The sequence below is a fragment of the Argentina anserina genome, chromosome 4 (genome assembly GCF_933775445.1).
Source record: "Argentina anserina chromosome 4, drPotAnse1.1, whole genome shotgun sequence".
Lineage (NCBI taxonomy): Eukaryota > Viridiplantae > Streptophyta > Magnoliopsida > Rosales > Rosaceae > Argentina > Argentina anserina.
This window is the reverse complement of record NC_065875.1, coordinates 15,812,352-15,824,657: the sequence shown is the minus strand read 5'-3', so window position 1 is coordinate 15,824,657 and position 12,306 is coordinate 15,812,352. Positions and strand designations below refer to the sequence as shown.

Here is a 12,306-nt window from a genome sequence, read left to right as displayed (position 1 = left end):
TCTCTACATTGACGACGTGTGCCACTTGTGACAGGGAAAAGACAAGGAGTACGGCGCATCACATCCACAAGGAATACAACGTATTAAACCGAGTGTTATCACAACATTAACAGAAACTAACAGCTACTATTTAATTAAGCAACCTACTACTGTCGAGTATGAAACTAAATGCTACTGCTGACCTGAAATGTGCTACTGTTTGCTGAGAATGTATCTGCTACTGTCGACTATGAATCTAGCTGCTACTGTCGATTATGAAACTAACTGTTATTATCTAATTAAGCAACATGCTACTGTCCAGTATGAAACTAGCTACTTCTGCAGACTTAAAAAGTGTTACTGTCGGCTGGGAAGGTACATGCTATTATTGACTAGCTGCTACTGTTAACTAGAAAACTAACTGATACTATGGTTTTTCATGAGAAAAAAATCCAAATTTCAAAGTTTCTAAAAAAAATATGCAATATGGTACTTAAATGAAAATCCATGACATGAGAAACAACTTTATATATTGGCTCACCTCCAAATTGCCGGTGGTTTGGCCAGAAAAAAAAACAAAAACAAATGAGAAAAAATAAACTTGTTAGATCTAAGAGTGTGAGCTTAATAATTTTCGCGAAAATAATGATAGTTTGGACATTTCAACATTAATTAATTAATCAAATTTAGGTCAACTCATTTTTGGAATTGAGCTTATGTCCTATTTTGTATATGAAATATGGAAAGTGAGTTTTTAGTTTATTCAAATGTTATCTAGTACTACTAAGTAATTTTCTAAATTATTATTATTCCAGTTTCCCATACAATGTAGCATATTGTGATTGTAAAGGGTATTGTAAAAGTTATGCTCTGTGATAGGCTTCCTTCTCTACTTTGTTCATGCTTGAAAAGATTATGGGGATCAACCGCTGGTTTTACACGTACCAATCTCACTACTACAAAAGTCCCCAATAGCACCTGATTAGCCACTATTTTTCTGGCCACTAATCAGTGGATGTCTGAAACAATGTGTTAGAACTTAGAACATAGTAGGTATGGTCCACAAAAGGAAGGATAATGTCCCAATCAACCTTTGCTCAAGTATATGTTTCTCCTCTCGGAAATTCCTTATCAACCTGTATAAGCACGCAATTCAGCAGTTTGCATTGTAGAGATAGCAATGGAAGCAATAACAAAAACAATGCCAACTATCGTAGTTGATAGATTATCCAATGCAGCCAGTCATCATTATTGTCAACAGCTGATTCCTCTCCTAAAATCAATCAGTAATAAATGCAAAATTTTATTAGAGGAACAAAGCCAAACTTAATCCAGGTAAAGGTTAGGTTGTAGGGGTAGGAGCAAGGCCATTTACCAAGACAGTAAGATTGCACACTGAATCACTGTCCTAAGACCTGCAGACCTGCAGACCTTACGAGTTAACCCAACCCCATAAATACCATCAACATAAGATATTCGTCGTGATCTGCACATGTAACTGCAGTTAAGTAGGATTGAGCAGAAAGAAATGGTCATTTCCTGTTGCTGTAAAGGAGACTTCTGATCTGAAGAAAATTTGGAATATCTCCCAGGAGTGCAGATTAAGGGGTTCTAATTTCTATCATTCTTCAGAGTCACATATTGTCTCAAACTAAAGCTTTGAGCTTGCTACACAGAAACTTGACGTAGAATGACTTTAATTGAACAAAGAGAAACGCCGTCTCACCAATCTTCTACTGCATCTTGACAGAAAGCAGAAATGCTGATCAATGTGCCGCTCATATACACCAAACTCTAAAAGCATTCTAATATAGAGAACCTCAAATCCTACTCGCTGGTCTAGAGAAAGCAGAAACTAATTGTTGAGCCAAAAATGGTAACTCCAGCTAAAATATGAGATTGCGCAGCCAAAAATGAGCTCCTGCTTCTGGGCTTGTTATAGAGAGCAGTTGTCTTATATCACACTCGAATTCTCTTCTTACACATCAAGGACTAGCACTGCTTGTTACCTTCTCCAATGACTCGGGTTATGAATCTCCTGGGCTTGCTGCCTCTGACTCTTCACTGAGGAGACTATCATACAGAAGTAAACAGATCTTCACATCCAAGCATAAGCAAGTTCAGAGTCTAATAACTTGATAGTCTAACACATAGACTGGATCAGATACAAAGGGAAAGATAAGTAATGATCTTAGTTTTCTCCCTTCACTTAATTCAGTCTTCTGTATTCAGCAACAGCATCATATGTTTCCATGTTAAATGGACTCTCTGCAAAACATCTGAAGGGCAATTATTTCAAGTGAGGAAACATTTACACGCAGATGGAAGAAACGAAAAATAGAACACTTCTTTCTTCATCACTACAGAAAGAGAGAAACGAAGTAAACCATAGAAATGAAACATGGATTAGCACATAGAGTCCTACAGAAGGTCTACTGCAACTGGCATATTATATGACTGATGTGATTAAAAAAAAGTCTACGACATATTAAAAGAATCTTAAACTGAGTTTTGCTAGGTTAACCAACATATATACGGATCACTTTAGGGCACTAGGCTCATTGGTGTTGATGAAACTTTGACTGCTTCCACACTTGAGGGCCTCCTACAGAACCATTTATGTTGTGGAGGGCTTAGCCCTTCCGCGCCGTATAAACTATAGGATTGCCCAGAGGTACTAAGAAGGATTCCACTCTTCATCCAACTTTGAAAGTTCCCTAAACAATGTCTATCGTTAGATGTTCTTCACATGAATCTTGGCCTCTTACTTATCTTAACCTTATATAATAAAAGAATAAAACTTTGAAGGCAAAATAAAATTATAGACGATATTTCCTACTTAATACGAAGTTGAGTTAATCCAACAATGTTGAATTTAGCCTCAACACGCAATGAATTGATGACTTCCAATCTCAAATGAGTTAGACAATTGTACATTCAAGGTAGGAAAGGTAGGAGAAACGTCATTAACAATAATTCAAGGGTTAGTAGTACTACCTTAGCTCATGCCAAAACATAAAAGTTTGATCAAGCAGGAAAGGGCGCAATGGCTCAAGGAAGCCATCATCTACTACATCATGTTGCCCTGAAGAGACACAATCCTTCTTTTCCAGACTCGCAACAAAGAGTGAGGCAGCCACACGAACAACAACAGACGGATCTCCCTCTCCAAGAAGCACCTGGAGCTCTCTTCTAATCCAAGGCTCCACTCTTTGTAACACTCTCTCTTTCACCACATCATTAACCGGCACACACTGAAAAATCACAAACAGCATACAATTCAGCAAATTTTAACTTCAGAAGTTCAAATCGAAAACGCAAACTCACTACCGAGTGGCAATGCACATACCTCACGAACACGGTTTCCTGGAGCTGAAGCAACCGCTTGCAATCGTCTATCATATACACTGCTTACACAAATAAATAAAACAAATTAAAATATCTAATTGCCAAAACCATCACCACTAAATAAAAAAAAAACAGCAGAAATTCACCTTGCACGCCAATGAAGCTTCCGCTCCGCAATGACGTCAGCAGCCACAGATCCCGGCCGTCCAAACGATCGCCGCCACGGCAACGGCCGTGATCGCCGCCGCTCATTCACCACATGCCTAATCATATCATACAGAAAGAAGAAAAGCTTTAATTTCAGGTTCAAATTGCAATTTCAACAAACTTAAAGAATCGAATGTCAAATTGATCAGAAAAATTAACTGACCTTTGATTTGCACCGTGAACGCGGAAGCTTCTAGGTCTAGCTGTAGAAGCGTTACTGTTGAGCGGAGGCAAAATCTCGCGGTGGAAGCTTCGAGAAGAAAGGCTGATGTCATCGAACCAGGAGTCGAAGATGGAGTTACAGAGAGGGCATTTCCGTCGCAGAGTGCTCCACCTGCGAATGCATCGGAGGCAGTACGCGTGCTTACACGCCTCCAGCACCGCCGCGCTGCGCGGTTCGAGGCTTCCTAAGCATATTGGACAGTTTTGCCCTCGGATTGCCGGCGAAATTACCCTCCGGACAAGCTTCTCGCGGCTGCTTTTGCTCAGCGGCGGTGAAGCGGTAGACGGTTTCATTGAGGGAGTTAATTTCTTGGCTTGGTATTTAAGTATTTATATGACCGATGAAAGTACGATAAATTAATATTTATTAATGTATTAATTCATTAATAATATATTAATTTATTAATGTATAATAAATATTTTTTTATTTTTTTAAAGAAAAAAGTTTTATTTTTTGTTAATACACCACATTGTTGGATTTATCATGGATATCGTTGTTTAAAATATTATATTAATCGATGTATTGTATTATTTTATTTAATGATAATTAAATCAACATAATTATTTAATGAAATCCTCATAAATATAAGATTTATTATATAAATTATGTCATTATTAATTTATATATTCGATGGGTCTATATGAATTCTTAAATTTCTATTATTTTACAAATTTAACGAAATATTAATTTAATATGTTAGTCCCGGACGAGTAAATAATATTATTTTAGTGAGATTATTAATTAATCGGATATTAATTTAATAAAATTCTAATATATTCAGTAATATTTACGTGGTATAGAACCAGTGAGATTTAAACACGTAACCACCTTCGATGACAGAGACGGTCCACATTTTTTAATCACTAATTGGTTTCTTCGGCTCTATTTTACTACAATGGAACACGTATAGGGGGAGCTACGTTATGTGTAAGAGCCAAATTAAGCGAGGGAAATGGTTGTAGCTATGCAGGTATTGATCGCACGGCCATCAAATGAATATTAGATGCTAGGGCATGTTGTGATTGTTGTCTAAGCAAAATTTATGTTTCGATGAATGATAGCTGATGAGTCGACCTTGGAGGGTGTTTTTATCTGATAGGAGTTCATGAACTTGAAACCTGTAGATAAAATCTGTTTTGAAACAGTCAATGTGTCATGTAACTTTAAAATTTAGCGTTTAGAGTTTAGATCGTGTTGTCACTAGTTTGAAGCCAATTTACACACAAAACCAACCAGTTAATAGAGAGATACAAAAGTGCATGGGATTCATTAGGAGTCGGATACTGGCACAGTAGTGGCACTCGTTCCTACATAGCTTCTTTCTGCCTAAATACGTGTCAATATCAATATATAGTTATGTATCTTGGGGCATGTGTATGAGTGTATCTATAACCATAATCAACTCACGAATCTAACATTTCATTATTTGTATTCATGATAGAAGAGTTTGTCCTCGTAGCCCCAAGAGACCAGACGTTTTTGTTCTTCTCCTAAAACAGCAGTTGAAAACCCAAAAATTAATTTCAAGACAGAACGTCATCTTTCAAGTACAGATTAGAGGTTCCTAATTTCTAGCATTTTTCGAATTCGTGCTAATTTTTTGAGTCGCAAACACAGAACCTTAGAAGTAGAAGAGCTTAGAAAACGCATTCCTAAATTTTAAAATTAAAATATGAGTGAGAACGCGCCTCACACGCCTGAATGAGATCTCAATTCTCTAACTCCCTATCCAACGGTGAAGAGGTCCGGTGGCGAGTCTCTTCACTGTCGTTGGATAGGTTTTTCTGATTCCATGTAGGTCTTGCGAGGTGTTGGTTCTCTCGTTCTCACCCATGAGAAGGAGATCGGGGTTGGTTTTTGAGAAGTGCATAAGGGAGAGGCTGTTGTAGGGACTGAAATCTAGTGTGTCCCAACAGCGCGCAGTCAGAAAGAGGTTGGGGGTGATCCGAATCAAATGGCGGCATGGTTTGGTCTCGATCGTTCATATCTGAACCGGTTTGGATTTTTTGTATCCAATCTGGGGAGGCATTTGTCTTGGTGTACTGCTGCGTGGCGTCAACAATATTGCAGCGTTATGAAGATGTATGGGCAGTCTTGATAGAGCGTTAATAACGTCTATAATAAACCATGTAAAATGTCATCGTTAGTATAGAATAAGCAGGGATTGTTCTTTCCGGGGAACTGAATGGAACTCTAAACTTTTAGTGTTAACAAATAATGGGGGGTTTGAGATTGATTATTAACTACTAAAATAAAACCTAAATTATTATTTACATGATCGACTTCTTTTTAACAAACTTAAACCAAATTTACTATTACACCACATAATTACAAGTTCGAACCTATCATGTATTCTAATTCGACCAATTACATACTTTTTAGACACCAATACAATTAGAGCCTTAGGGGATCATCTAATCATGCAAGATTTCAATTAACATTTAGATTGACTTATGACCTAATCTAAATTTGCATGCAATCGAATTCAATAACACTTACAGTAGAAATCAAACAAGATTACATTTAAGCACCAAATTTTTGTTTGAGACATGTTTCATGTATGGCGTCACCCACCATGGTTTCACATCTAAATTTCTATAATTTTTACCACTTTTAATCAATACAAACCGAACCTACTTAGAGCATAATTCAATTTGTGTCAATATGATTGATGAATCTAGCACTCAAACACAGTCTTAGAGACTGCATCCAAGCACTAAATTCATATGCACATATCTGAAAATTATCTAAAAGCATGAGAAATATGATTAGAACACAACAATACAAATACAAACTCAATAATTATAAGAAACCATCAATTCAGAAAAGATCAAAAAATCCAATAAAACAATATGAAAATTTCAATTCTTAATACAAAATAATAATCTCACACAAACATCATACTACAATCTTCATAGACAAAGTATTGTAAAAAATCAAAAACGAACAAACCCATGAAGAAGAGTTGCGAGAATCACATGTTGTAGGAACCTTGGAGGTGTGTCTTCAATGGTGATTTCGGTGGAGATGGAATTGGTATATGGGGGAGAACGGCTTCCTGTTTTGGTGAAGGATGTTTGAGGTAGTATTTTGGTAGAGCTTTGGCTCTTGAATGCAAAGGAGAAGTGATCTTATTTGAGAAGTGAAGCCATGTAAGATAAATTGCTCATATATACATAGAGAATGCAGGTTCTTACAATTTTGACTATGCAAGCTATCAATTCTGACTTACTGATCTTCCGCATAGCATATAAGCTCTATGAATTATGGTTATAGGCTGTAGATCTAGTTAAAATTGGGGTTTTTCTGTTATTACTACAAAAAATTACGTTTTCACAAGGAATAAAGCTCTATGAAATTATAGGCTGTAAATCTAGTCAAAAATAGGGTTTCTTTGTTATTCCTATAACAATTACGTTTTCACAAGGTTTATAGACAAATGATTATGCCTCCATACTTCTCTATGTTTAATATATACACAGTAAAAGTGCAAACCAAGACCAATGACAGAGGAGCTAAGAAGCACGGAAGCTTGCCTGCAGTCGCGCTTCAGAAGCGGAAGCGCGCCGGAAGTGCGATTCCGAGAAAAAGGTGGTTTGGAAACGATATGGAAGCGCGAGCTTCCAAATTGGAAGCGTCAAATAGGCCGGAAGGAAGCGTGGGTAATTTTGTAATATTGATTAAAACCTAATTTCTCTCTTACCTCCCTCCAGCCTCCCCGTCTCTTACCTGACCATCGAAGTCGTTCACTCGTTCGTCATCTCCAATGCGTCAACAATCAACTCTTGCCTGATCTCAACGGATCAAAAGAGCTCATCTCTCAAGTCTTAATCAGCCTCTCACAATTTGACCTCTCCACCAGGTTTGTGTTTTTCTTCTTTAGTTCTTCGATTTCTGAAAACAAAACGTAATTTTCAATTGAACAAAAATTTCATGTATTGTAGATTCGTAGTGGGTAGTCAGAACTCAGAAGTTTTTCTGTATAATCCGACGCTGAGTTTGTCACCAAAGGGCAAAGGCTCCTCAACTAGATTCGCAGTTGCATACCTGAAAGCTAAGAAAAAGGCAAAGTGAAGGTACGTGCCTTTGCCCATAATCCGATCTCAAATTTTTCTTTTTAGTATGATGATCAACTTTGTGTGCTTGATTAAATTGAGTATGAGAGTTTCTATTGCTTGCTTAGTTAACTTTAATGTTGAATGCATGAACATGCTATAGACTGGGGTTTGCAGAAACTATATCAGGCAGAATAGCATAAAAGATAAGAACTTGAGACTCACCAAGAACATGGTAATCTAGGAGCTCTCTGGAAACTTGAGACTCATCAGTTGACTCAATCATTGTTCTGATCTTCATGTAATGTCATGTTATGCAAGTGATCTAGCAAATGCATTTGACTGCAAGATATAACCATTTCCAATTGTTTAGGCCGATAGAGCATGAGGAAGAGCCAGAATTGCCTTTACGATACTCCAACATAATACTAAGAATATGATGTTCTCACGTACCCATGATTCTCCTCCCAATTGTTTAGTCGGCAACACACTTCCCCTCATAAATAATAATCCATGTACTAATCTTGCCCTTCATTTTTAATTTACAAAGCATGCTTCTGACATTAACATCTAGGCAATGTCTCCCTCATGCACGTTGATGAGTGGGAGCAGGCGTGCCAATTGGGTTTGGAGAAGATGAGAGGAGAGATCGAGACACAAGTAAAGCTGCTACCGGCGTGCCTCATATCATCATTATCAAAGCCACCACCATCGATCATATGTGATCGAAAATATTAGTATACTTGCTTAAAAGTTAAAACCCACTCACCATTTCTTGCCTCCTAAGCCTCTCATTCAAACCCTGCCAAAATTCCACCTCTTTTTATTTCCTTTCTAGCTATTAAGTTATAAACCCCCATACACCAATGTCATAGAACCCCCCATCATATACCTATGGATAATATCAAAGCTGGGAAGTCTCTCATCAAAAGAAGATCCCACCGCATTGCGCTAGCTAGCTAGTTATTTCAAAAAGAATTGGAAATCTCTGCAAATGCTTTAGAACCATTACTTTCATAGTTTAATTCACCACTTGGAGAAAGAGATCAATTGCTTTTGACCATATAGCTAAAGAACCATTACTTTCATAGTTTAATTCACCATCTAGTACTTGATCTCTGCAAATTTAAAACCCAAAGCAATACCAGATTCTGATGAGTGCTAACTATGAACACCAGCCTCCCATTCCCAATTATGTTGATTGAAGTCATGAAACAATTTGTTAATTTGATATAAGGTTATTGCCATGCTTACAAGTAGTCCAGTCACAGTCACCAGTCACCACCTAGCTAGTATACCAGAATTCCGGGTCACTTATATTCAATAACTTGAACACTGATTTTGAATCTTATTTGTAGAAGGTGGGAAGTGTGGGACATTTCCCATGTGTCTTCTCCCAAATCATTGGCTGATAGTGGACCACTATGGAAAAGCAACTACGCACGTTGTAATAAACTTTCTTTAGATGAATCGAAGCATGCATGAAGCTAATTATGATAAAAAAAACATTCTTCCTCTAATCCATGCCGTAATTAAGAGAACCATAGAAATTCATTAGAGCATTTAACTAAAGCAAACGGCGATGAGTCAATATTAAAACGACCAGATGACTGACCTCATTGCTTTTTGTATTTTTGTAATATTATATATATAGGTTGATATCTTTAATTATATACTATTTTATTCCGCGCTTCCGAAACGTCCCCGCTTTTAAGAAATTTTGAAAAAAAAAACGCTTCCGCGCTTCCAAACGCTTCGCTTCCACGTCCCCGCTTCCGATTCCATGCAGCCTAGCAGAGAAGCATTAACAAAAATCATATATTAATATACCTTGGTTCTTCTTTCCTCCCCTTTGAATAGTAATCGAACATGTGGATTTGTGTGGTGCTTTCCTTCCACATCTTCAGCTTCATGGACAATAACTACAAGCATACCACCACCAGCAGGTGTTCCCTTAGGAGCCTTTTGTACCTCATTCGAATCTTCCTTATCATCAGGCATCTCATCCTCCTTGAAGGGTTTATAGAGCACTTCCAAAACAAGCTGTCCACGCAACTTTTCATTTTGAGCATCATTTTGGTGGTCTAATATTTATAAAAAGAATTTTTTTATCTTTGAAAGTATAACCTTAGCATCATTGATTTTTAAAGAGAAATATTAGAAGAAAAAATTGAATTAACTCTAAGTTAATGTAACTTTAGAGTATTAAATAGTAAATAGTAAATTTCAGGGTATTACAATTTAGTTAGTTGTTTATGAACGTGTTCATGCTTTTGTGATGGGTTGATGTTATGTCTGGGATAGTGACTGTATATCGGTTTACGAGTGAGACTCGAGGTTATGTTATGGGGCTTGTGTCAGATACTTTGAGGTGAGTGTATGGAACCAGAAGAGAGGGGATGAATCGGTAGGATGTTGAGACACTAGGAGAGAGAGGATGAACAAGTGGTCTCTGCAGACGGCAAACCTGAAAAGATAGAGGATGAACCGGCTGACCCGAAAGAGTGGGGATGAACCGGAAGCGGTGTTGATGCTACAGAGTCGCTAGAAGAGAAGGGATGTATTAGTAGACTCCCGATAGAGATTTAAAAATGAGAGGACTGATGACTAGCCGAGTGTCGTGTAGTCTCGTATTTGCTTCCTGAGTGGACGTTATTTTAATTATAAATTTACATTGTTTGGTGTATATAGAATGTGGTATGATTGTTATTGACCCCATCGTTTTAGTGGGTTAGTAAACACCCGATAGAGATTTAGAAATGAAAGGACTGATTACTAGCCGAGTGTCATGTAGTCTTGTATTTGCTTCCTAAGTGGACGTTATTTTAATTATAAATTGACATGGTTCGGTGTTTATAAAATGTGGTATGATTGTTATTGAGCCCGTCGTCTTAGTGGGTTAGGCGGTTGTGGTATAAGACGAGCTACGAGCTCCAGGAGTCCAATGAGATTAAGTAACGAACATTGCATACTCCGTCATGCATTTTGAATTATATTTATGATTTGTGTTTGTGGAGGTTGTGAAATTATGGGGAGCACGGAGGCTCTAGGTGTTGAGGTTGGATTTGAGATATTGGGAGTGTCGTTTTGTGCAAGTAGGGTTGACTACTTTCAATGGAGACTATGCTGCAATTTTGGTATACTTCCTTGAATAGTGGTCCCCGCACGACTTACTCCAGATATTAGGTTAATATATGGGGCAGGTCGTGTCAGCAGTTCCACACCTCTCTTTTTCAAAACCCATATGTGTGATCGGAGAAGAAGGTGAGACAATGGCAGCTTTTGTAATTTTTATGAAAAATAGGGGCCACGCTTTTAAGAAATTTGATTGCTTGGCTTTTTTCTAAATTTAAATTCTTACGTGACTTTTTTCCAGACTCGGGTCGGGGTGCAGCGTAACTAAGAGACCCATTCCAATTAGGGCGAGACAGAATGGGCAGGCACGAGCGGTCTGGTGTCCGAGCCGGACGACGGCCATAAGTTACTTCCTGGTTCATCTACCTTTTTGGTTGTTGGGCACATAGAGACTTGGGCGGGAATGAGACTTCTAACCTCAAAGCTTTCCACGAGGAGCCCAAAAAAGTCACGCACAATAAGGGCGATAACCCGCACCTTTAAGGCGTAATGAAGTCTGCAAACTTTGTTTGATACTTGACTTTTTTATAAGAAGCTTTTTCTTTTTTCTATTTCTTAAAAAAAATAGTGGGCTTTCAAAATAAATGATTTTCGTTAGGGCCGGGTATAAACCGATAGTAAATTGATAAAACGACCGAACCGAACAGAATATATGGTTTGGCGACTGAGTCGATTTCAAATGGATTGGAAAATGGATTCAAGAAGTCCAAAACCGAAATGAAATAGTTCGAAAATGGTTTCATAGGTTGAACCGACCGTTTATAAACCGAACCGACCGAATTAATTTTTATGTATTAAAACAAATTCATTATAAGTTAATAAATATATTGTTTGCACATAAAATAACAAAAATTAAGTTTGGTGCAGTGGTTTCTTGCCATTCTCTACACCTAAGAGGTAGGGGTTTCGACTCCCACCTTATGCAAGTTTTATTTTTTTTGCAATTTGGTCGAATTATCAGCCCATTTACAATGAATTTGGTTAGAATCATAACCGAACCCAACCCAATTCAAAAATCAGTCAAACCGAAATTTTCGGCCCAATTCATTCAAATACGGTTTCGGTTTTTGTTTTAACCCAACCGATTGGGTCGGTTTCGAAAATGGTTTGGGCCAAAAACTGACCGGAACCAACTTTACCCAGCCCTAATTTTCATTCCCCACCAATGAAACAAATTTCAATGAAGCAATAATGGGTATCTTAGAGAAGTGGCCATAAATGGGAGGAAAAACAAACATGAGATGACAAATCCAATCTTTCACTAAGATTTTGACTAGCTGTCTAGAATTCAAGTTGAGTATGTTTCACCTCTTTCTCGGAGAAAAGACGATCAAACAATCCCCAATCACGGTCACTGCA

The 12,306-nt window shown here is 37.7% G+C and overlaps 1 protein-coding gene across 1 annotated transcript; it reads right to left on the bottom strand.

The window, feature by feature from the left end:
• Nucleotides 1–1,120: 1,120 nt before the first annotated feature.
• Nucleotides 1,121–4,050, bottom strand: LOC126792253 (uncharacterized). The gene is made up of 5 exons (XM_050518718.1): nucleotides 3,698–4,050; nucleotides 3,474–3,590; nucleotides 3,329–3,386; nucleotides 2,977–3,233; nucleotides 1,121–2,258 (listed from the first exon to the last, which is right to left on the bottom strand). Exons 1-5 carry the CDS (start codon nucleotides 4,048–4,050, stop codon nucleotides 2,189–2,191), a joined length of 855 nt encoding a protein of 284 aa, XP_050374675.1. The 3' UTR covers nucleotides 1,121–2,188.
• Between the last annotated feature and the right edge of the window lie 8,256 nt (nucleotides 4,051–12,306).